This window comes from Callithrix jacchus, chromosome 1 (genome assembly GCF_049354715.1).
Source record: "Callithrix jacchus isolate 240 chromosome 1, calJac240_pri, whole genome shotgun sequence".
NCBI lineage: Eukaryota > Metazoa > Chordata > Mammalia > Primates > Cebidae > Callithrix > Callithrix jacchus.
In genome coordinates this window covers 177,157,594-177,178,385 of record NC_133502.1, presented here as the reverse complement: position 1 = coordinate 177,178,385, position 20,792 = coordinate 177,157,594, and the positions used below count along the sequence as shown (strand labels likewise).

At 42.7% G+C, this 20,792-nt stretch overlaps 1 protein-coding gene across 14 annotated transcripts in view; it reads right to left on the bottom strand.

Moving 5' to 3' along the window:
- Window positions 1-20,792, bottom strand: part of SPTAN1 (spectrin alpha, non-erythrocytic 1) — an 81,799-nt gene that overhangs the window by 58,601 nt on the left and 2,406 nt on the right. For 12 of the 14 annotated variants that reach the window (XM_054244365.2, XM_078329018.1, XM_078329021.1 and 9 more), the window contains exons 2-8: window positions 10,058-10,297; window positions 8,304-8,429; window positions 2,763-2,907; window positions 2,236-2,378; window positions 612-745; window positions 295-439; window positions 63-217 (exon numbers count right to left, since the gene is read on the bottom strand). In XM_054244365.2, the coding sequence (XP_054100340.2) occupies window positions 63-217; window positions 295-439; window positions 612-745; window positions 2,236-2,378; window positions 2,763-2,907; window positions 8,304-8,429; window positions 10,058-10,294 (1,085 nt within the window). In that variant the 5' untranslated portion in view covers window positions 10,295-10,297. Of the gene's footprint in view, window positions 1-62; window positions 218-294; window positions 440-611; window positions 746-2,235; window positions 2,379-2,762; window positions 2,908-8,303; window positions 8,430-10,057; window positions 10,298-20,414; window positions 20,466-20,792 lie in introns of all 14 variants that reach the window. The other 2 variants (XM_054244360.2, XM_078329024.1) reach the window with 1 other exon arrangement.

Here is a 20,792-nt window from a genome sequence, read left to right as displayed (position 1 = left end):
ATTCCCGCTTCTCTAAAAAGAAGTCAAATAATACTGGTTAAGACCTGGAGGATTATTTGCACCTGTATGAATCATTGAGCCGTGCATGTCTCTCTGCCGCCAAGGTGCGGATCTGCTCCCAGTTTGTAATCAGTTCCTCTCGCTTCACTTGAATCTGAGTTGCACTCAGAGGGTGGGACTGTTGCAGGCGGTCAGCTTCAGCACACAGGGCTTTGACCTATAAGTGAACTCCGTCAGAACTTTCTCCTGACCCTTGGTAACTTATTTACAGAATCAGCTGCTTATAAAACCCACCTTGTCCTCTAAAGCAGCAAGATCTCTCTCCAGACCTTCATGCTTCCGAAGCAGAGCTTGAACACTTGCCAGGTCTCGGCCAAAATCATCAGAGGCCATTAACTGCTCCTTTTCCTTAATCCAACTGATAGTCTCATCCACATCCCTACAGAACAAAGGCACCAGTTAATCTACAGCAATGACAACTCTCTAGAACTAGGAACACACCACGGGACCAAGGCCTAGTCAACACTGGCAGCTCACTAGCACATGCCCTGTGCTTCACAACACCCCTCCATGTTGAGGCCCATTCCCCAAAGCCCACTCTGGCTTGACACCTGTTAAAGCGCTGAACTTCAGCTGCCCCAAAGAGCTTTCCCTGCCTCTGGAGAGCCAGGCCCTTCAGCCGCTGCCAGGCTGCATTTACTTCATCCTGCTTAGTCTTGATCAGTTCCTCCTCAGGATGCTGCTCCTAAACAAGGAAGAAAAGAGACTGGATTTGTACACAACTTCTGGCTCCTCCAACTAGTTATCCTAGGGTTGGTTCCTTGAAGTATCTTAGCAAATCACCATTCTGAAGAGAATCACAACACAAGAAATACTGGCCTACATGATACAAAGTGAATTATAACTCCAAAGAGTTTCTATTTCTTGTGTAAAAAAGGGGAGATCCATTCTCTATCTTTTGTAGTAGTGTGGTTATTGTATATTGTATAAAGTGATTATGTGCAAAGTGCCAAAAACCTTTATGTTAATAAATACTTTGGCCGCAACTTTGTAATAGCTTTATCAATGTACTCATCTATGCTAACCAGTTGAAAATTTGGTATTTCAGATATTCATGAGGCTGTTAAGCGTTCTTGCCCATAAACATAATTTTCAGCGCCCAAGAGTTTGTTCCTGGCTTTAGACTGAAGACATTTCTTTTTTTTCTTTTTTCAGACAGGGTCTTGCTATGTTGCCCAGGGTGGTCTCAAGTGATTCTGCCTTATCAGCTTGGGTCTGAGTAGAGTAGCTGAGTCTGCAGGCATGTGCCACTGCATCCAGCTTAGATTTCTTTAAAAGTATCCTTCACCACCAACCGCATTTTTGTGTTTTTAGTTAAAAATATGATGTGAAGTAATAAAGTGAAGCATTTCAGGGTTCTTGAATCCATTTAGGGTACCACGGGTTTGGCCCGACTACTCTTCTCAAGTTCAACCTTGGGAAAACTTAGGGTTTGGAAAGGTAACACATCTGTCAGTGGAAGGGTGAGATATTTCTGAGGAATGCCAGCTATTCTTTCTATTAATCACTGACCAGAAAAAGGAAACAAGTACCAGCCTCTAGGCAGATTTATACATTTAAAATTTGAAACCCCCCCCAAATCAAATTTCCCTAAAAGTAAAAATTCTCTGGTTCCTAGTACTTGATGTCTTTGGAACCCTTTGGACTTGGTAGTGGAAGCAGCTTACAGAACTGTACACATGGGCACTGGGAAAGGGTTGTTCTTCCCTCTTAATAGGCTCCAGTGCCAGAGTGGAGAGTCTATTCATAACGAGGTTCTCGCCGGCTCCCAGGAGAACCCAGGGAAGCTTCAAATCAAAAAGGAAGGCAAGGACCTTATGGCATTGGTGGACATCTGCCAATACTAACTAAGCATTCACTACCACACCCTCGTCTGAGAAATCCTGAGACCCAGCTTCAGCGGCCCAATAAAAGCTTTACCCAGCCCTACCCAAAAGTGGGTGGAAGAAACAGATAAAATGAACTCTGCCCTTTCTGCCCAAGGCAACATGTTAAAAAGCATTTTCCAATTTAGGAGTAATCAGTATTGTGCCTTACATCTAAACAAAACTCTTAGACATGCTTACAAAAACTTGCTCACTCGGAAATTAGGGTACAAATCAAAATTTTCTCCTGAAAATATTAAAAAGTTAACATAATAATACTGTGAGAAACACATACCACTTTGCTATTTACCTGAATGAGTTTGGCAGCAAACTGGTTCACTTCATTAACTCTTTCTTCATGAGCAGCCATATCTGTTTGAAACTCTTCAAATTTCTTCTGTAAAACTTCTACATGCTCCAGATCCTGGCCCAGCTCTTCAGAAGTAACAATTGCTTCCTATTCAGGGACCATGAGAGAGCCAGAGTGACCAACCAACATTTGTTAACAATGGCTTCCAGAAACAGGAAACAGACACATTAGGGATGGAGCCATGTTAGCTTTAATGGATACCCTTCACTGTGTGGCTTGTGATTTTAGTTCCTCCCATAGAAAGTTAAGAAGTTCAGCTCACAGCATTTCTGTCTCAGCAACTCCAGGCTTCAGAGTTGTATACAAAATAGCAAACACCTAGAGAGTGGCTGGAGAGACAGCAATCCCACTTCCACTCTTTCACTTAAAATGGCCATATCTGAGCTAACACTGGTTCTCGCTACAGATCACTGAGAAGTCTCTTCCCTTTCTTCGAGTAAAGCTTAGCAAACCTTCCTTCCCGAAACATGCCTTGTCATTGATCCAGTCCATCACGTCCTCACATTCTCGTAAATACTGCACCAACTTCTGGGCCTGCAGCAGTTTGATTCCTTTCTCTCGCATCTTCTCCAAAAGTAACTCCCACTGGCGGTGCAGCTCCATCAAACGAGTCTGAAAGTTTCAAATCACATTTTATAACAGATCACAACTGGCTCGGTGGGATCTGGCTCTTCCACAAAGTTCAAACAAGTTAGAGACCTTATGGAGCTCTGAATAAAAATCTTTTAAAAAAATAATTCCTAAACGGAGAGGAAATAGTAAATTTAATTGGGAACAGGGAAAAGTCCAGAGTTCACAGTGGTTTAGTGGTATTCTTTTTTTTTTTTTTGAGACAGAGTCTCATACTATCAACCAGGCTGCCAGGCTGTAGTACAGTGGCACAATCTCGGCTCACTGCAATCTCTGCCACCTGGGTTCAAGCAATTCTCCTGCCTCAGCCTCCCAAGTAGCTGGGATGACAGTCATGTACCACCACACCCAACTAAATTTTTTTTGTATTTTTAGTAGCGATGGGGTTTCACCATGTTGGCCAGGATGGTCTCGAGCTCCTGACCTTGCGAACCATCCACCTCGGCCTCCCAAAGTGCTGGGATTACAGGCATGAGCTACTGCACCCAGCCTTAGTCGTTTTCAAGTAACTAAATCACTAGCCTTTCACAGGTAGATTTACTCTAGTTTATATCAGGAAAATCATTATTTTATATATATAATTAATAATTATATCTTTATATTTCACTTATTTATAATTATATTCATGCCATATTTATCTTTTATAGTTATAAATTTTAGTATTATATAATAGGTAGATGATTGATACTATTAATTATTGTTAAATTATTAGAGTAGAATTCTCAAACCGGAAGACTACTGAGGAAGGAAAGATGAGGAATTAACGTGTAAACTGAGCTGAAATTACTGAAGGATGTATTCCAAATTCATAGAGATAAAGGGGAAAAAAAAACAAACAAAAGGTCCTATAGGCATCATCAATGTAAATATTATAAGGCACAACAGGAAAATCTTGGTCTAAAAGTAGAAAAGGGCTGGGTGGTGGCTCACGCCTGTATTCCCAGCACTTTGGGAGGCAGAGGCAGGTGAACCACAAGGTCAGGAGTTCAAGACCAGCCTGGCCAACATGGTGAAACCCCTGTCACTACTAAAAATACAAAAATTAGCTGGGCGTGGTGGCACGCGCCTATAATCCCAGCTACTCAGGAGGCTGAGGCAGGGGAATTGCTTGAACCCAGGAGGCAGGGGCTGCAGTGAGCAGAGATCACGCTACTGCACTCCAGCTCTGGACAACAGAGCAAGACTCCAACTCGGAAAAAAAAAAGTAGAAAAGATGGGGTCCTGAACAGTTATCAGCTATCAAAAAGGATCCCTAATAGAAAAAATTTTGGAACTTCTATGAAAAGACAGTTTGTGGTACATCTTGAGTGAGGTTTATTTCACCCAAGTAGCAGCCACAGGGTCAAACACATTTACTTCCCAGCATCTTTGGGTTCTTGTAACACAGGCCCAGTAAGGACTTAAACAAGAATTAGAGGAAACTGATAATCAATTCAAGCTTAGATGATGCATTCTGGTATTCCAATCCAATCTCAATGCCTTGATTATGCCTACCCAAGATACTGGGAGTTTCTGTACAACACTGATAGAAGTAAAACAAACAAAAAGATTTAAACACTAACTATCCCAGAAAAGAAGTCTGGGATCCACCCATGATTGAGATCCACGCCAAGCAAAATAAAAACTTGAAAATCAGGGGACAGTCAACATGGGTGGATTATCTTAGAAACAACTGTAGATGTTTTATTGGAAAGGAGAAAGCAGCAGATGAATACATGCTCACACAATTCACTTTCACTACTGTTGATAAAACTCTGAGCCCACACTGAGAAGAAAGTGAAAGGCACTCCAAAGCAAGGGGGAGAAGGCAACCAACAGCAAGTCAATACTCCACCTACTCGGATGTGGGACCCGATGTGGGTGGCGGTGACTATGGGGCGCCACGCTGTCCGGTATGGTGTGAAAGTCTAAACCAGTGACAGACAGGTTATCCAGGACACAGACATGCCCTCACACGCTACCCACCTTCCTCTGCTACCACCACCTGTCAAACTAAGGTACTGAGTTAGGGGACCAAACAAATGACCAAGCCAAGATCACCATAGGAACTATGAGCATGAAAGTAAATATTAAATAAGAGCTCCTGCTCAAATTAAAAACGAGGCCACAGAAGACTAGAGAAAATCCTCTCACATTCGAATCAACTGTCCATTTCACATATTTCATTTTTACCCCCTCAAGGAAAGAACTAGGGCAAGGCCTGTCCCAGTACTGGAACCATTCCCTATTGCTGATGTGTCTGATCTTGTAAATTCTGCAGGTTAGAGAGTCCAGCTTCACAGGCTTAATATTATTTGAGAGTGTGAGTGGGCAAGGAGGCAGATGCGCTTCATAAATACTTGGAAAGCTGACAAGGTAAAGAAGCCTGGTTCTGACTCAGGTGGATTTCTCAACAGGGACATAAGCAAGAAACAGGAGCCTTCAGAGAAGCAGATGGTGAAAACATTAAGTAAAGAAGATAGGAATGAAGCACAGGTTGGAAAAACAAAGCAAATAGATTGGGTGCAGTGGCTCACACCTGTAATCCCAGCACTTTGGGAGGCTGAGGCAGGCAGATTGCTTGAGCTCAGGAGTTCAAGACCAGCCTGGGCAACATGGCAAGAACCCGGTCTCTACTAAAAATACAAAAAAGTAGCTAAGTAGGGTGGTATGTTCCTGTGATCCCAGCTACTTGGGAGGCTGAGGTGGGTAAATCATTTGAGCCTGGGGGTGCAGCTAACCGAGATGGTGCCACTGACTCCAGCCTGGATGTCAGAGCAAGGCTCTGTCTCAAAAAAAAAAAAAAAAATTAAAACAAATAGTTGTGACTGAAGAAAGAAAGGGATAGATAAATTCCAGTTCAGTCATCTATCAACTGTACAACTTTTGGCAAGTTAATTAAACTCTCTGAGCCTCAGTTTCTACTCTTCTGTAATAGGGAAATAACGGCCACTTTGCAAATTTATCGTGAAGATTAGAGATTAGCTAAGTATCTGGACATAAATAGCTCCTAATACCTATTCAACAAACTATATTTAATAGGTTTTGGTTTTATTTATTTTTGAGATGGATTTTACCTCTTGTTGCCCAAGCTGGAGTGCAATGGCGTAATCTCAGTTCACAGCAATCTCTGCCTCCTGGGTTCAAGGGATCCTCCTGCCTCAGCCTTCCAGGTAGCTGGGATTACAGGTGTGTGCCACCACGCCTGGCTAATTTTTTATATTTTTAGTAGATATGGGGTTTTATCATGTTAGCCAGGCTGGTCTTGAACTCTTGACCTCAGATGATCTGCCCGCCTCAACCCTGTAAAGTGCTGGGATTATAGGCGTGAGACAATGTGCCTGACCTTTTTTTTCTCTTTCTTTCTTTTTTTTTTTTTTTTGAGACAGTCTTACTCTGTTGCCTAAGCTGGAGTGGTACAATCATGGCTCACTGCAGCTTTGACCTCCCAGGCTCAAGTGATCCTCCTACCTCAGCCTCCCCAGGAGCTGAGACTACAGGTGCACCACCACACCCTGCTAATTTGTAATTTTTTGGTAGAGACTAGGTCTCTTTCCCAGGCTGGTTTTGAACTCCTGAGCTCAAGTGATCCTCCTGCCTTGGCCTTGGCCTCCCAAAGTTCTGGGATTACAGGTGTGAGCCACCATGCTTGGCCAGTTAACAATATTGGTAATGTTGCTTTAATAAGCCACCTAAACAGGGCAGAGGGTACTAATAGACATGAATAAAGTCAGCTTTGGGTCCTCCTCTTTTCCCCCTTAATGACTGAAGCCAAACACTTGATCTATGTCTAATGTTCTCCATCAGTAAGCTGGTTACATATACTACTACGGAGCTGCCTCATTCACTCTGAGAAAACAACTTCTATCAAGGAAATAATAAGGCATGCTGATTTCATTTACTGTAAGACTATGACTGTATCTAAAATAGTGGGAAGACGGCCAGATAAATATCTATATTTAACTGCAGACAAATATTACACTGCCTGAATGGGTTAAATGTTATTAGTCACATGACATCTGGAATTCACTTTTATTTCCTATTTACAATCATTATTAGTAATCGTTAATAATTATTCATCATATATCTTAGGGCCAATTGCAAGTCCTTAATATGAGACTGCAGAGTATTGCCAAGCAAATGTGAGAAAACAAATATTTATTATTGAAAATGATGCACTGGGCGCGGTGGCTCAAGCCTGTAATCCCAGCACTTTGGGAGGCCAAGGCGGGTGGATCATGAGGTCAAGAGAACGAGACCATCCTGGTCAACATGGTGAAACCCCGTCTCTACTAAAAATACAAAAAATTAGCTGGGCGTGGTGGTGCGCACGTGTAATCCCAGCTACTCAGGAGGCTGAGGCAGGAGAACTGCCTGAACCCAGGAGGCGGAGGTTGCGGTGAGCCGAGATTGCGCCATTGCACTCCAGCCTGGGTAGTAACAAGAGTGAAACTCCGTCTCAAGAAAAAAAAGAATATGACTAGACTGGATCCTCAGTGAATGAAACCTCCACACAGTTCAGGCAAGAGTTGGGGACAAACCAGTTCTAGCTGGGGCTTAAGGGTGCAGCTTTCATTTAAATCTTCAGGACTGCTTTGACAGGTGAACTAGACAAGGCTGGGCCTCAATGAAATGTGGCTTTGGATGACAAAGAAACAAAGAGAACACACAGCTAGACATGATGTAAATCAAAGATAGACAAGTGCATCCAGTTATAAGAAACTCAATGTGCAGACTTCACTGTAAAGAGGTTTGTTTTCCCTTAATATCTTGGTACTAGAAATGTGAAACGAAGCAGAGAAAGATAAATTACTACCTCAGCTCCAATAAACTGGCACTAAAATAAGTAGACCAACAAGTTCGAGGACTCCTGCCTCAAAGTCAGTCCCAGCACCATGGTCATTGACCAAAAAGTGCCATAAATCATTCCTTAGAGCTGGAGCTTTAACAGGCTTGCTGCCTAGACCTCAATAAACCCCTCCCAGGGCAAGCCAAGATTCCAGACAGCAAGTTTTCCCACAGATAACCTTTTTCATAGTGTCTGTGGCTGTTTCTATTTATCTTTGCTAAATTTGCCAATTTCATTAATAGGCTCTCCCTTCTTATTGCCATTTATAAATGTTAGAGTTAATTTACAGTTTTCTTTAAAGTATAATCACATTCTAATTTATTCTACAAAAGGAGTATTAATTTCCTCACTGAGTATAGAAATACTTGCTTATATTCATGCTAAGTCATATTACAAAGGCAGGATTGGGTAGCTTTTTTAGGAGACTTCATAAATTCTTTTAAAAGCTAGAAAAGTCTATCTTTTGGGGAACCCAAACTGACATGAAGGCATGAATCTATAATTCTCCACCCAGATGAAGCCATCCATACCATGAGCCATTCATACTCACCCGTATGGTTTCAGATGCAAAATGCCCTTCTGAGATCATCAGGTTTCCAGTTTCATCCAGCTTAACAATGGCTCCTGAGTTGGCCTGCACTTCAGCTTCAAAGGCTTGATGCTTCTGAAGCTTTCCCTGTTGGTGGACCTTGAAGTGAGCCTCAGATGCAACCACACAGCATCAGCATTTTGCCTTTTGTCCCCTGTCCCCCATGATCCGTCCCTCCACAATCCTGCTCCCTCTAGTTAGGGACACATCACTTGGCACCTTGCCCATTCTCTACCTGCCCAACTCCTCAAATACTTTGACTGCATTTTTCCTGGCCTTCTGAAAGCCTGGCTAGTGAGGGCCATCAATGGTCTTCACTCACTGTTGAGGACTAACATTGTCAATGGAAGATGCTACAAAATATCCTATTAATAATTTTTTTTTTGGCTATCAGAAAATTAGCCTTTATGTGAACATCCAATCCCTTCTAGAAATACAGAGCCATACTAACAGTTTTCTTAGCACTCAGTGCTTACTCTTGAAAAATCCATCCATATTCACTCACATGAGACTTACTTTCACTTGCTTCAGAGGCCAGACTCTTTGACCCTGCCCACACTCCATTTCTTAATACCTCTTTTTCATCAAATACTAAGATGGGAAGGGGCCTGCCAGGCAGGGATTGTACCTAAAAGCAGTGTTCTTCATTCACTTCTTAGGTTACTATAGTAAATTTTTTCAAGTTAAAAAACCATGCACCCAACTACTGTTCCACTTGCTACCAAAACAATTTTCTTTAAAAATCTTTCACCAAAATTAATGAGAAGAAAGGTTTTCTCTTTTTAAAAAATTTTTTGGGACAGAGTCTCACTCTGTTGCCCAGGCTGGAGTGCAGTGGCATCTGATCTTGGCTCACTGCAACCTCCACCTCCCAGGTTCAAGCAATCCTCCTGCCTCAACTCCTGAGTAGCTGGGACTATAGGCACCCACCACCATGCCCAGCTAATTTTTGTATCTTTAGTAGAGACAAGGTTTCACTATATTGGTCAGGCTGGTCTTGAACCCCTGACCTCGTGATCCACCTTCCTTGGCCTCTTGAAGTGTGGGATTGTAGACGTGAGCCACTGAGCCCGGCAAGACTTTCCCTTTTTATAAAAAAGTTTTGGCCAGGTACAGTGGCTCACGCCTGTAATCCCAGCACTTTGGGAGGCCAAGGCAGATGGATCACCTGAGGTTAGGAGTTCAAGACCAGCCTGGCCAACATGGTGAAACCCCATCTCTACTAAAAATACAAAAATTAGCCGGGCATGGTGGCGGGTGCCTGTAATCCCAGCTACTTGGGAGGCTGACGCTGGAGAATCACTTGAACCTGGGAGGTGGAGGTTGCAGTGAGCTGAGATCATGACATTGCTCTCCAGCCTGGGTGACAAGAGTGAAACTCTCTCAAAAAAACAAAAGCAAAAACAAAACAAAACGTCATTCTGAAAGATTAACCCAGAACTTCCCTGAAAAATGTTTAAAGATCACCAGTGGTATCAAAGCAGAGGTTTGAGAACCATCAGTTTAAAGCATCCAGAAAAGATAATTAATGACTGTAAGATTCCACATTCACCCTCACTAATACAAGGGAAAACACTGAGTTTGTCCTTCCTCATTGTATTCTTTTGCTGTCCAATCTCTCAAGGTCATAATTAAGTAACTTTCCTTGTCTGATTTTTGGGTAAGAACATTTGGGTTCTTGAACTTTGGAAGGAATCCCAGGAGATCAGACATACCTGCAAGTTGGTTGGGTCTTTATAATTATCATCAGATGCAATCTGAAGTTTTTCCTGAATCCATTTCTCCAGCTCTTCAGCATCTCTTTGAAAGAACTGGAATCGATAGGAATCTTCCAGCTTCTGACGCCGAAGGGTTGAGAGCTCCTTGAAGCGGTGGTATCGGTCTAAGACCTGCTGCCGCCTCTCCTGGATGTCCTCTGCTGTTTCCAGCACTTTGACCCCACTTGGGTCCATTTTCTAAAAAGACAGAATGCCCTGAGATAAGTCCCAACAGGCACCAAAATAGATTAAAAACTATTAGCCTCTCTGAAGGAAAGAAAGAATTATCAGATAAACCCAGCAGACAAATGAATTGAGAAGACAGCCCCTTCTTAAGAACAATGAAGCCCAGATCCTATTCCTTTATTAAAAATGGCCCTCTGTTCCCCTGCAACACCTACCTACATAGGGCCCTCACAAGATGCCTAACTCACATGGCAAGGAAACCAAGTGAAAACTATGAATGGGAGAACTATGGCTTATATTATCAATTCTAATATAAACCATAGTTTATTCTAGTATAAACTAATTCTAGTATAAACCATAGTTTACATCTAGTATAAAGGCTTCAAGGACTCAAAGAAAACAACAACAACGGTGGTATTCAAAGAATTATTGATAAATCCATTCAGAAGTCCTTTCAGGCAAGGAGTGTGGTGGCTCATGCCTGCAATCCCAACACTTTGGGAGGCCGAAGTGGCAGACTGCTTGAGACTCCAGGAGTTGAAGTCCAGCTTGGGCAACAAGGTGAAATACTGTCTCTACTAAAAATACAAAAAAAACTGGGCATGGTGATGTGTGCCTGTGGTACGAGCTACTCAGGAGGCTAAGGCAAGAAGATCACTTAAGCCTGGGAATTTGAGGCTGCAGTGAGCTATCACTGCACTAGTGCACTCTGGCCTGGGTTACAAAACAAAACAAAAACCTAAAACAAAGAATATGCCACTTTAGGCCAGGTGCAGTGGCTCATGCTTATAATCCCAGCACTTTGGGAAGCCGAGGTGGGTGGATCATGAGGTCAGGAGTTTGAGACCAGCCTGACCAACATGGAGAAACTTCATCTCTACAAAAATACAAAAATTATTGGGCATAGTGGTGCATGCCTGTAATCCCAGCTACTCAGGAGGCTGAGGCAGGAGAATCACTTGAACTTGAGAGGCAGAGGTTGCAGTGAGCCAAGATCGCACCACTGCACTCCAGCCTGACCAACAGAGTGAGACTCTCTCAAAAAAAAAAAAAGAATGTAGGCCATTCGCCGTGGCTCACACCTGTAATCCCAGCACTTTGGGAGGCTGAGGCAGATGGATCACCTGAGGTCGGGAGTTCGAGACCAGACTGACCAACATAGAGAAACCCCATCTCTACTAAAAATAGAAAATCAGTTGAGCATGGTGGCACAAGCCTGTAATCCCAGCTACTCGGGAGGCTGAGGCCAGAAAATCGCTTGAACCCGGGAGGCGGAGGTTGCAGTGAGCCGTTATCATACCATTGCACTCCAGCCTGGGCAACAAGAGCAAAACTCTGTCTCAAAGAAAAAAAAAATGCCATTTTATCCTCTAACTAATTAAGGAACACAGAAGGAAACAGGTATACATTAATGCCAAAAAGCTTCTAAATTTGTCAGTAGCATGTGACCTTGCACTAGCCACGTTCCCACTTCATGCCTCAATTTCTGAGAGTGACTAAAAATGACAGGAAAAATGACATAGTCTCAAGTCTCTTCACACTGCACAATTTCAGTCTATAGAGAAGCTTGTGGGTTCAGTAAGGAAGCAGACCAGATAAGCCTGCTGGTCCCTTCCAGCTATTGTTCTACAATGTATAAAAGGTATAAAATTGTATTATCCTGGAAACATCTGGGAGTTCTTTCCCAGCCTGTCGCCTATTCCAAGGCAGAAAAGGGTGAGTAGGCTAAGGGTTAGGAATGAAACCTGTCAAGAGTGCTACCCCATATCCACCTGGCAGGTAAACAGCATGAGATGGCTGAGGTTAGAGTTTCTAGCTAGTGCTCCAGCTCTGTAGGGAATTCAAGCAGTTCTCAGTGGTGGTGGGAAGGCACTGTTTGCGCCTGATCAGCTCTGAAGACTGCCTTTCTAAAAGACCATCTTCCTGGAAAAGTGTAGATGAGGTGTTTTTAGCCATATCACCATTCTTTTGAAATTATTCTCCACATATCAACGATGTATTTTTGTTGTATTATTGTTTTTCCACAGTCCAAAATTTGTATACTATAAAAAGAAACATTCTTTGCCATGCCACTCCAAACCCTTTATGGCTCCCTTCTGGCAGAGGAAAGAACCCACCTCTTGAGTAGGACCTTCACAACATGGCCCAACATGCCTGCCTAGTACCATCTCTCACCCATGCTTCCTACCCTCTTGGGGGACAGAAATATTCTTTCTACTCCAAAATACGTAATTCCCTTGAAAACTTCAAGCCATGTGCACATGCTTCCTTTGTCTAGAATGTCCTATGACTCTTTGTTGCCTGTATAGCGCCTATTTACTTTTTGTTTTTCAAAGATGGGGTTTCACCATGTTGGTCAGGCTGGTCTTGAACTCCCAACCTCAGGTGATCAGCCTGCCTTGGCCTCCAAAGTGCTTGGATTACAGGCGTGAGCCACCACATCTGACCTAGCACCTATTTACTTTTATCTCAACACCCAGCTGAAATGAGTAAACTGCAGGATCCTGACTCTTTACTAAACTGTACCCAATGTTCCTTCCTTCCCTCCTTCTCAGATGTAGTAACACTTCTCTTTAGATTTGCAAAGCACTAGTACATACGTCCTAAGGCATGATTAGACTGAGCAATCTAATCTTTGTGTCCCTGATATTTATTTATTTATTGTGAGACAGGGCCTTGCTTTGCTGCCCAGGTTGTAGTGCAATCACGGCTCACTATAACCTCGACCTCCCGGGTTCAAGTGATCCTTCCACCTCAACCTCCCAAGTAGCTGGGATTATGGGTGCAAAACATCACGACTGGCTAATTTTTAAATTTTTTTGTGAAGACAGGGTTTTGCTATGTTGCTAGGCTGGTCTTGAACTCCTGGGCTCAAATGATCTTTCCACCTTGGCCTTCCAAAGTGCTAAGCCACCATGTCCGGCTCTGCATCCGATTTCTAGCATACAGAGGTCATTAAGAAATGTTGGTTGATTAGGCTAGTTGTCATGGTTCACATCTGCAATCCCCGCACTTTGGTAGGCTGAAGTGAGCAGACTGCTTGAGCCCAGGGGTTCAAGAACAGCCTAGGTAACATGGCAAAACCCCAGCTCTTAAAAAAAAAAAAAAATTAGCCAGGTGTGGTGGCATGCACCTGTAGTCGTACTACTGCATTCCAGCCTGTGTGATGAAATAAGACCCTGTCTCAAAAAAAAAAAAAAAAAAAAAAAAGAAATGTTGGTTAAGTGATCAAGTTGATGCTGAGTGTTGCAGCTGCTACACAGCAGACCTGAGTTCATTTGTAAGGGTTAGGGAGAGAGCTCCACAATAACTCTTTCAGTTCTCATATTGTAAAATTGGAATTCTATCCAGGTAAGTGCTAGATTCATGGCAAGAATGGCAAATAAAGAATGTGCTGACTAAAGCTACACAACTAGGTGTCAACCTAATGACTAAACCTGAATTAGTCACATGGCAGTATACTCTGATAAAGTGGCTGCCTTTTTTGTTTTTTGGCAGGGTCTCATTCTGTTGCCCAGGCTGGAGTGGCAGTGGTAAAATCTCGGCTTATTGCAATCTTGCCTCCTGGGCTCCAGCAATCCTCCTGTCTCAACCTCCCGAGTAGCCAGGACTACAGGTGGATGCCACCATGCCTGGGTAATTTTTACATTTTTTGTACAGATGTGGTTTCACCATGTTTCCCAGGCTAGTCTCAAACTTCTGGACTCAAGTGATCCACCCGCCTTGGCCTCCCAAAGTGCTGGGATTACAGGCATGAGCCACTGCACCAGCCTATTTTCTATTCTTAAAACAGACATCAAGTCCTTAAAACCAAAAACTGGGGGTGACTGTGGAAAGTTGATATCTGCTCAGAGCAGTTTCTGTAATAGTATTTAATGAAAACGGGCAGTTCTAGTTTACACTGCTGCCCTAAGTCTGTCAGCCTGCTTTGGGGAAGGCTGATTTCTGATGAGATTCCTGTCAAGGATCACTATCATCACTAGCCACACTGACTAGAAGTTAAACCTGACTTCACTCAGTCACCTTTCAGTTGTCTCCTCCGGCCCTATCTCACATCAAACTTCCTCACCAACCCCAATTACAGGGCCTGGACAGGGTCCACTGCAAAGCTCAAGAAGTTCCCTTTGCCAGGAGTACACTCTTCTTTCCCACTCTCAACCCTACCATTTAATATCATACAGATCTCTCTGATTCCAAAGTATATGCCTCATCCTCTATGAGGCCCTTCTGAATCAGATGTCTCCACTCCCTGACCACCACTATCATTCATCTTACAACACTGCCACATTCTGCCATGAAATTATTTTGTTCTCCCTACCACACTGATAAGCTCTTTAAGGAACTATAAAGAACACCATATTTTACTCTTACTCTCTGGGCACAGAACTCAGAACTTGGCACATATTACAGATTCAGTTATATTCAGAGCTTGCTAGTCGGGAGACAGGTAATCTAGTAAGCAAGTTGCAGAGCCCAAGGTGACCTGGGATCCTCTGGTTCCCAGAATGGCACACTAGAACCAGTGATTTTTTTTTGAGATGGTGTTGCCAGGCTGGAGTGTGATGGCACGATCTCAGCTCATTGTGACCTTCGCCTCCTGGGTTCAAGCGATTCTCCTGCCTCAGCCTCCCGAGTAGCTGGGATTACAGGCATGTGCCACCGTGCTAGGCTAATTTTGTATTTCTAGTAGAGACAGGATTTCTCCATGTTGGTCAGCCTGGTCTCGAACTCCACACATCAGGTGATCTGCTTGCCTCGGTCTCCCGTGCTGGGATTACAAGCGTGAGCCACCACACCTGGCTGAACCAGTGATTCTTAACATGATTAGAGTTGACATATTCTTTACTGATGGCTGTTTGGCTATTAGTTTCTTTCACTCCATTTTTTTTTTGGAGACGGAATCTTAGTCTTTTGCCCAGGCTGAAGTGCAGCGATGTTCTCTTGGCTCACTGCAACCTCTGCCTCCTGGGTTCAAGCAATTCTCCTACGTCAGCCTCCCAATAGATGGAATTACAAGCACCCATCACCACACCTGGCTAATTTTTGTATTTTTGTAGAGATGGGGTTTCACCATGTTGGCCAGGCTGGTCTTGAACTGACCTCAGGTGATCTGCCTGCCTTGGTCTCCCAAAGTGCTGGGATTACAAATGTGGGCCACCGCGCCCAGTCTTTACTCCCTCTTTATTAGTTACTTTTCATGTACCCACTTTGGAGTAAAAAAACAGTGAGGCAGGTGCAGTGGCTCACACCTGTAATCCCAATGCTTCGGGAGGCCAAGGCAGGCGGATCACCTAAAGCCAGGAGTTTGAGGCCAGCCTGGCCAACATGGTGAAACTCCATTCTACCAAAAATACAAAAATTAGCTGGGTGTGGTGGCACATGCCTGTACTCCCAGCTACTCAGCAGGCTGAGGCAGGAGAATCGCTTGAGCCAAAGAGGTGGTTTGCAATGAGCTGAGATCAAGTCTTGTACTACAGCCTGGCCAGGCGTGATAGCTCATGCCTATAATCCCAGGGTGGATTGCCTGAGCTCGGGAGTTTGAGACCAACCTGGGACACATGGTGAAATCCCATCTCTATTAAAATACAAAAAATTAGCTGGGCGTGGTGGCATGCACCTGTAATCCCAGTTACTGGGGAGGCCAAGGCTGGAGAATTGCTAGAATCCGGGAGGTAGAGGCTGCAGTGAGCCGAGATCACGCCACTCCAGCCTGAGTGACAGAGCAAGACTCTCTCTCTTAAAAAAGGATGAGGTGGATGTATTAATCATTTTTTAAAAATCAAAATTATTTAAGATTGCGTCTTAGTAAACAATTAGGGTTAGAATCATTTATTTATATAATTCCTTTGTTCTCAACCCTCAGGAAACAGATAGGGCCAGGCGTGGTGGCTCACGGCTGTAATCCCAGCACTTTGGCAGGGCAAGGTGAGTGGATCACAAAGTCAAGAGATCGAGACCATGGTGAAACCCTGTCTCAACTAAAATACAAAAATTAGTTGGGTGTGGTGGTGCACGCCTGTGGTCCCAGCTACTTGGAAGGCTGAGGCAGGAGAACTGCTTGAACACGGGAGGCGGAGGTTGCAGTGAGCCAAGATCACACCACTGCACTCCAGCCTGGCACCTGATGGAGATTCTGTCTCAAAAAAAAAAAAAAGATAGAAAAACATAGGAGAAATTATGCATCTAATTTGTTTGCTTACAAAATTTTCTTGTAGAGAAATTTTCCAAGGAAGGTATAGTTACACATGGAACAATGACACTGCATACAAACTCCTGAAAGAGATGGAAGTCTCCAGGATTCGAGTGTGTGGTGCTGTTCTGCGTCCTATTACAGGACTCACTGCATTTCTAAAATCCTTTAGCTGCTACAGAAACTAAAAAATTACATTTGGGAGCAGCCCTTGATGCTGAGAAAAAAATCTCCATCATAATATTGCAAAGGTTCCACCTGAGCAAGTCCCCCTGCTAGGTCCCAGCTTGCTGATTTGATCCTACCAATCCAGAGAGACAGTTCAGCAAGGCCCTGCTGAAATTAACCAACCTAAAAGGCTCTCTTTGTCACCCCAGTGAAGTAGAACGAGTCAATTCTATACCAAGTGGTTTGGTCAAACAATAATGGACTTTTCTTTCCTGCAGTAGATCAGCTGACAGTAGGTGGGAGGTCTGCCAAGCCACAACTGGCTGTCCCTGAGGCGCTGGGCATCTGAAAGTCACCAATGCGCTCCCACTGCAGTCAGCATTCAGAATTTTCATTTGTGCAATCATAGGAGACACCACAAAAGATTATAGGTTAATAAGAATTTAAGGGGGTGGGGCCTCTTACCCTGATAGGGAGTTGTCTCTTGTTTATCTATACAAGTTCCAGTATCTTTCTGTTTCTAAAAGGGTCATTTCCATAGACTACATTAAATACAGAAAAATTCTCCTAAGTATCAGTAAGAATTCCTGCCATCCAAAGGTGCTACAACCTCTCACTGGAAATGGTCAGAAAGTTACTGAAATGTCAACTCTGCCTGGGCGCGCCACATTCCTTCCAAGACTGAGGGCTGCATCCTGCCAGCACCCCGCCCCTCCCCTGGCCATATGCAGCAGGCTGATAAGGCCAACTTCACAGAGAATGTTCCAGGCTGTTCCCAGCCATATGGGATAAACGCCTTTGGAGAGTGCCAGAAAGGAAAAATCTGGGAAATGTGCCATTAAAAAACAAACTCCAATCTTACCAGCCTATCTATCCCACTAACTGTCTAAAAACCACAATGGAGACAACTTCCCAGGAAAGCAATCAACTGACTGCTTATCTCAAAGGAACCAATTGTCTCTGATTTTGCCAATCAAGTCTGTTCACATGGAGACTGAAGGAAGGGAATGAAGTGCTAAGTATATTCTCTGTATGTTTAAGGACAACTTCCCATTTAAGGTAACTTAAAAAAAAAGGTACATATAAAATAGAATAAAACAAAGAAATAAAGAAGATAAATAAAAAGAAAAAAGGTACATATTTGAAAAATATTAGAGAAGACTGAAGACGTAGGCTATTTATAAATGCTGCAATGCAGCAGTCAAACGTTAGCTGCATCATTCAGCAAGTAATTTGAATTGATCTCAGGGGATAAAACAGGAATTACAACTATGTCCTCTATTGTAATAAATAAAATGAATAAAATGAACTTGTCAGCATTCTTACAATACTGCCAGATCTCTGGGAAGAAGAGTGGGGTCTAAAGATATGAACCCTGGCTAGGAATTTCTAATTTAATCCAAATATATACCATGCTTCAGAATGATCCCTGATACCAAATACAAACTTATACACATTATCCACTGAAAATGGATTCCTACAAAAGAGACTAGACATGAATATCTTTGTCTTCTTGATGAAGGCCAAGAGACAGCTGTTTGAGGCAGTTCTTGGTATTTGGGGAATTTTTAAATGCCTTAACCTAATTTATAGAAGTTATATGCCCCACTGTACAAGGGAATATAGCTATCTTTGGGAAGCAGGCAGAGGCAGTGGGTGGGAATCACACTGTGTTAAGCAACACAAAAGACTGCAGATAAAAACATTTTCAAAGCAAAGGTCAAATGCTCCGGACTCTGTAAGCCTGGCACCTGCAGTGAGTGGTTTAGGATACCCTTGCACAGATCTTAGACAGTAGAATTCAGCAATCAGAGTTTCTCTACAGAATCCCAAAAGAGAGAAAAAATTATAGTGAAGCTGAAAGAAGTCTCAATTAAAAACAAAGCATTGGGATTGCCATTCTTTCAGCAAGCTGAATTTACTGGATCTAAGGGGCATTTGCAATACTACAAAATGAATTCTGATTTTTTGGGCAGGACACCAGACCTACTGTTTGCAAGAAAGGGATCTTTAGGGACTAAGAGGATGAAAGGATCATTTGGCTCTATGGAAAAATTCATAACCATCACCCAAAGCAAAAGGTCACAAAAAACAATTCATCAGTTGTTTTTGTTGCTTAGTCAGAACCCAAATGTGCAGAATCGACAATATCTTTTTTCCATGGCTTAGGACGCCAGCCTAGTACCAAATTTTAGATTTCCAAAGCAAAAGAACTATATCCATGGTCGTAGAAGGGCTTCCCTAAGAACCAACACCAAAGAATTCATTAGCACCCATAAAATTGTATACCAGTTGATTCTCAGGTCAAACAAGATTAACTCAAAACCAGCTTAGCTGCAGATTTTAGTGGCAGATTTGATGGTAAGCAGAGAGGTCAATAATACATAAAGGATAACTGAATGCCATAAATAAAAACAACAAATATTTTTGCTTAAACCACATTCCAACCAAGATTGTGGATCAGCATGTCAGCCTTCAAACTGATTAATTCATTTCAACTTGTTAGCACAATTCTGCAGAGGTGAGCAGGGACTTAGCTTTAAGAAAGCAAAAGATTCATACTGCATTGCATCAAAATCCAGAAATGCAGAGCAATATTGAGAAAACTTACTTCTGAATGCTTCCCAAATACTATCTTGCTGCTACTTACCTTTTAACCTGCAAAATTCAGATGAGAGGTATTTAAGTGCCTTATTGTTACTATGACTCAAAACAGGAAAACATTATAATGTGGCCCATTTTTATAAACCTCATAAATAAATAACTCATCTGATTTATAAAAGGGCCTGCTTTGGATTTATCACCTATAATCACTAGAAATTTCCAATGTTTATATTTCTTATTTTGGAATATCGAGATGCTAAATTTTTTCTTTTTGGAAAAGGTCCGACTTAGAAAACAAAAACTGTACACAAATAAAATATATAAAGAGAGCATGTTTGTTTTGAGACAGAGTCTCACACTGTTACCCAGGCTGGAGTGCAATGGCGCGATCTCAGCTCACTGCAACCTCTGCCTCCCAGTTTCAACCAATTTTCCTGCCTCAGCTTCCCAAGCAGCAGGGATTACAGGCAACTGCTACCATGTCCGGCTAATATTTTGTATTTTTAGTAGAGATGGGGTTTCACCATGTTGGCCAGGCTAGTCTCAAACTCCTGACCTCGTGATCCGCCCACCTCGGCTTCCCAAAGTGCTGGGATTATAGGCATGAGCCACCACACCCGGCCTGAGAGCTGTTTTTGCTTTAAAAATGAAAAGGTAAGCTCTATTTTATTATAGGAATTGTGGCAGAAGAAGAAGTCAATGGAACAGGAAACAAACCCAAGTTTACAGTTTTTGTCAAATTTAAAAAATATAAATTTTACTATGTATTTTCAGATTTTTCCCCCCAAATATCTAGGATAATCTGTTTAGTCCCTTGGTTCTTAAAAACCAAGTAGCCACCAATAAAAAGTCAGCAAACACTACATGCAAACACCAGGATGGTGATAAGAAATTAATATATTCATGCCTTAAAGAGAAAGAAAGGGAGGTAAAAAAAGGGAAGGCTTTGAAAATTTTAGAGTAAGCTTATTAACACTTCTGATAATTAACACCAAAAAACTCCCAAACAAATCCTAACCAATTTGTTTAACAGAAACGTCATGCAGGCAAGGTTTTTTTTCCCCCCTTTTCTTTTGATCATTCAACCTCTTTGATACAAAATATGCCTTCACTGCAAGCCAGGCAAAACCAAAAAGGCAACCGGTTTTCTGCATGCTGGTCAAATACCTGGACTCTGCGTTTACGAAACGATGACAACATGATGGAGGAATGTGGAGTCTAAAGAGGGAGGGGGAAGAGCAAGATAACAAGCTTCTAAGGGCAAAAAGAACAAAATCATGAAGAAAACAGGTATTTCAAAATATATGAATACAGGTTAAAAATCCAATTTCAGATATTTTCTCAGTGTTTTCTCTCTGACATTCTGTATAGTGTCTAAATCCCACAGGGGATTTAAAATGTGGAAAGAGAACCAAGGTTACTAGGTCTTGGCAGTTACTGCCTACATATGCGGCCCTGGCCAAGTCACACTCGCTTTTGGGCCTCAATTTCCCCACTTGTCAAAGTAATAATACTGAATATACTTTTTCAAACTAAACATGCCCT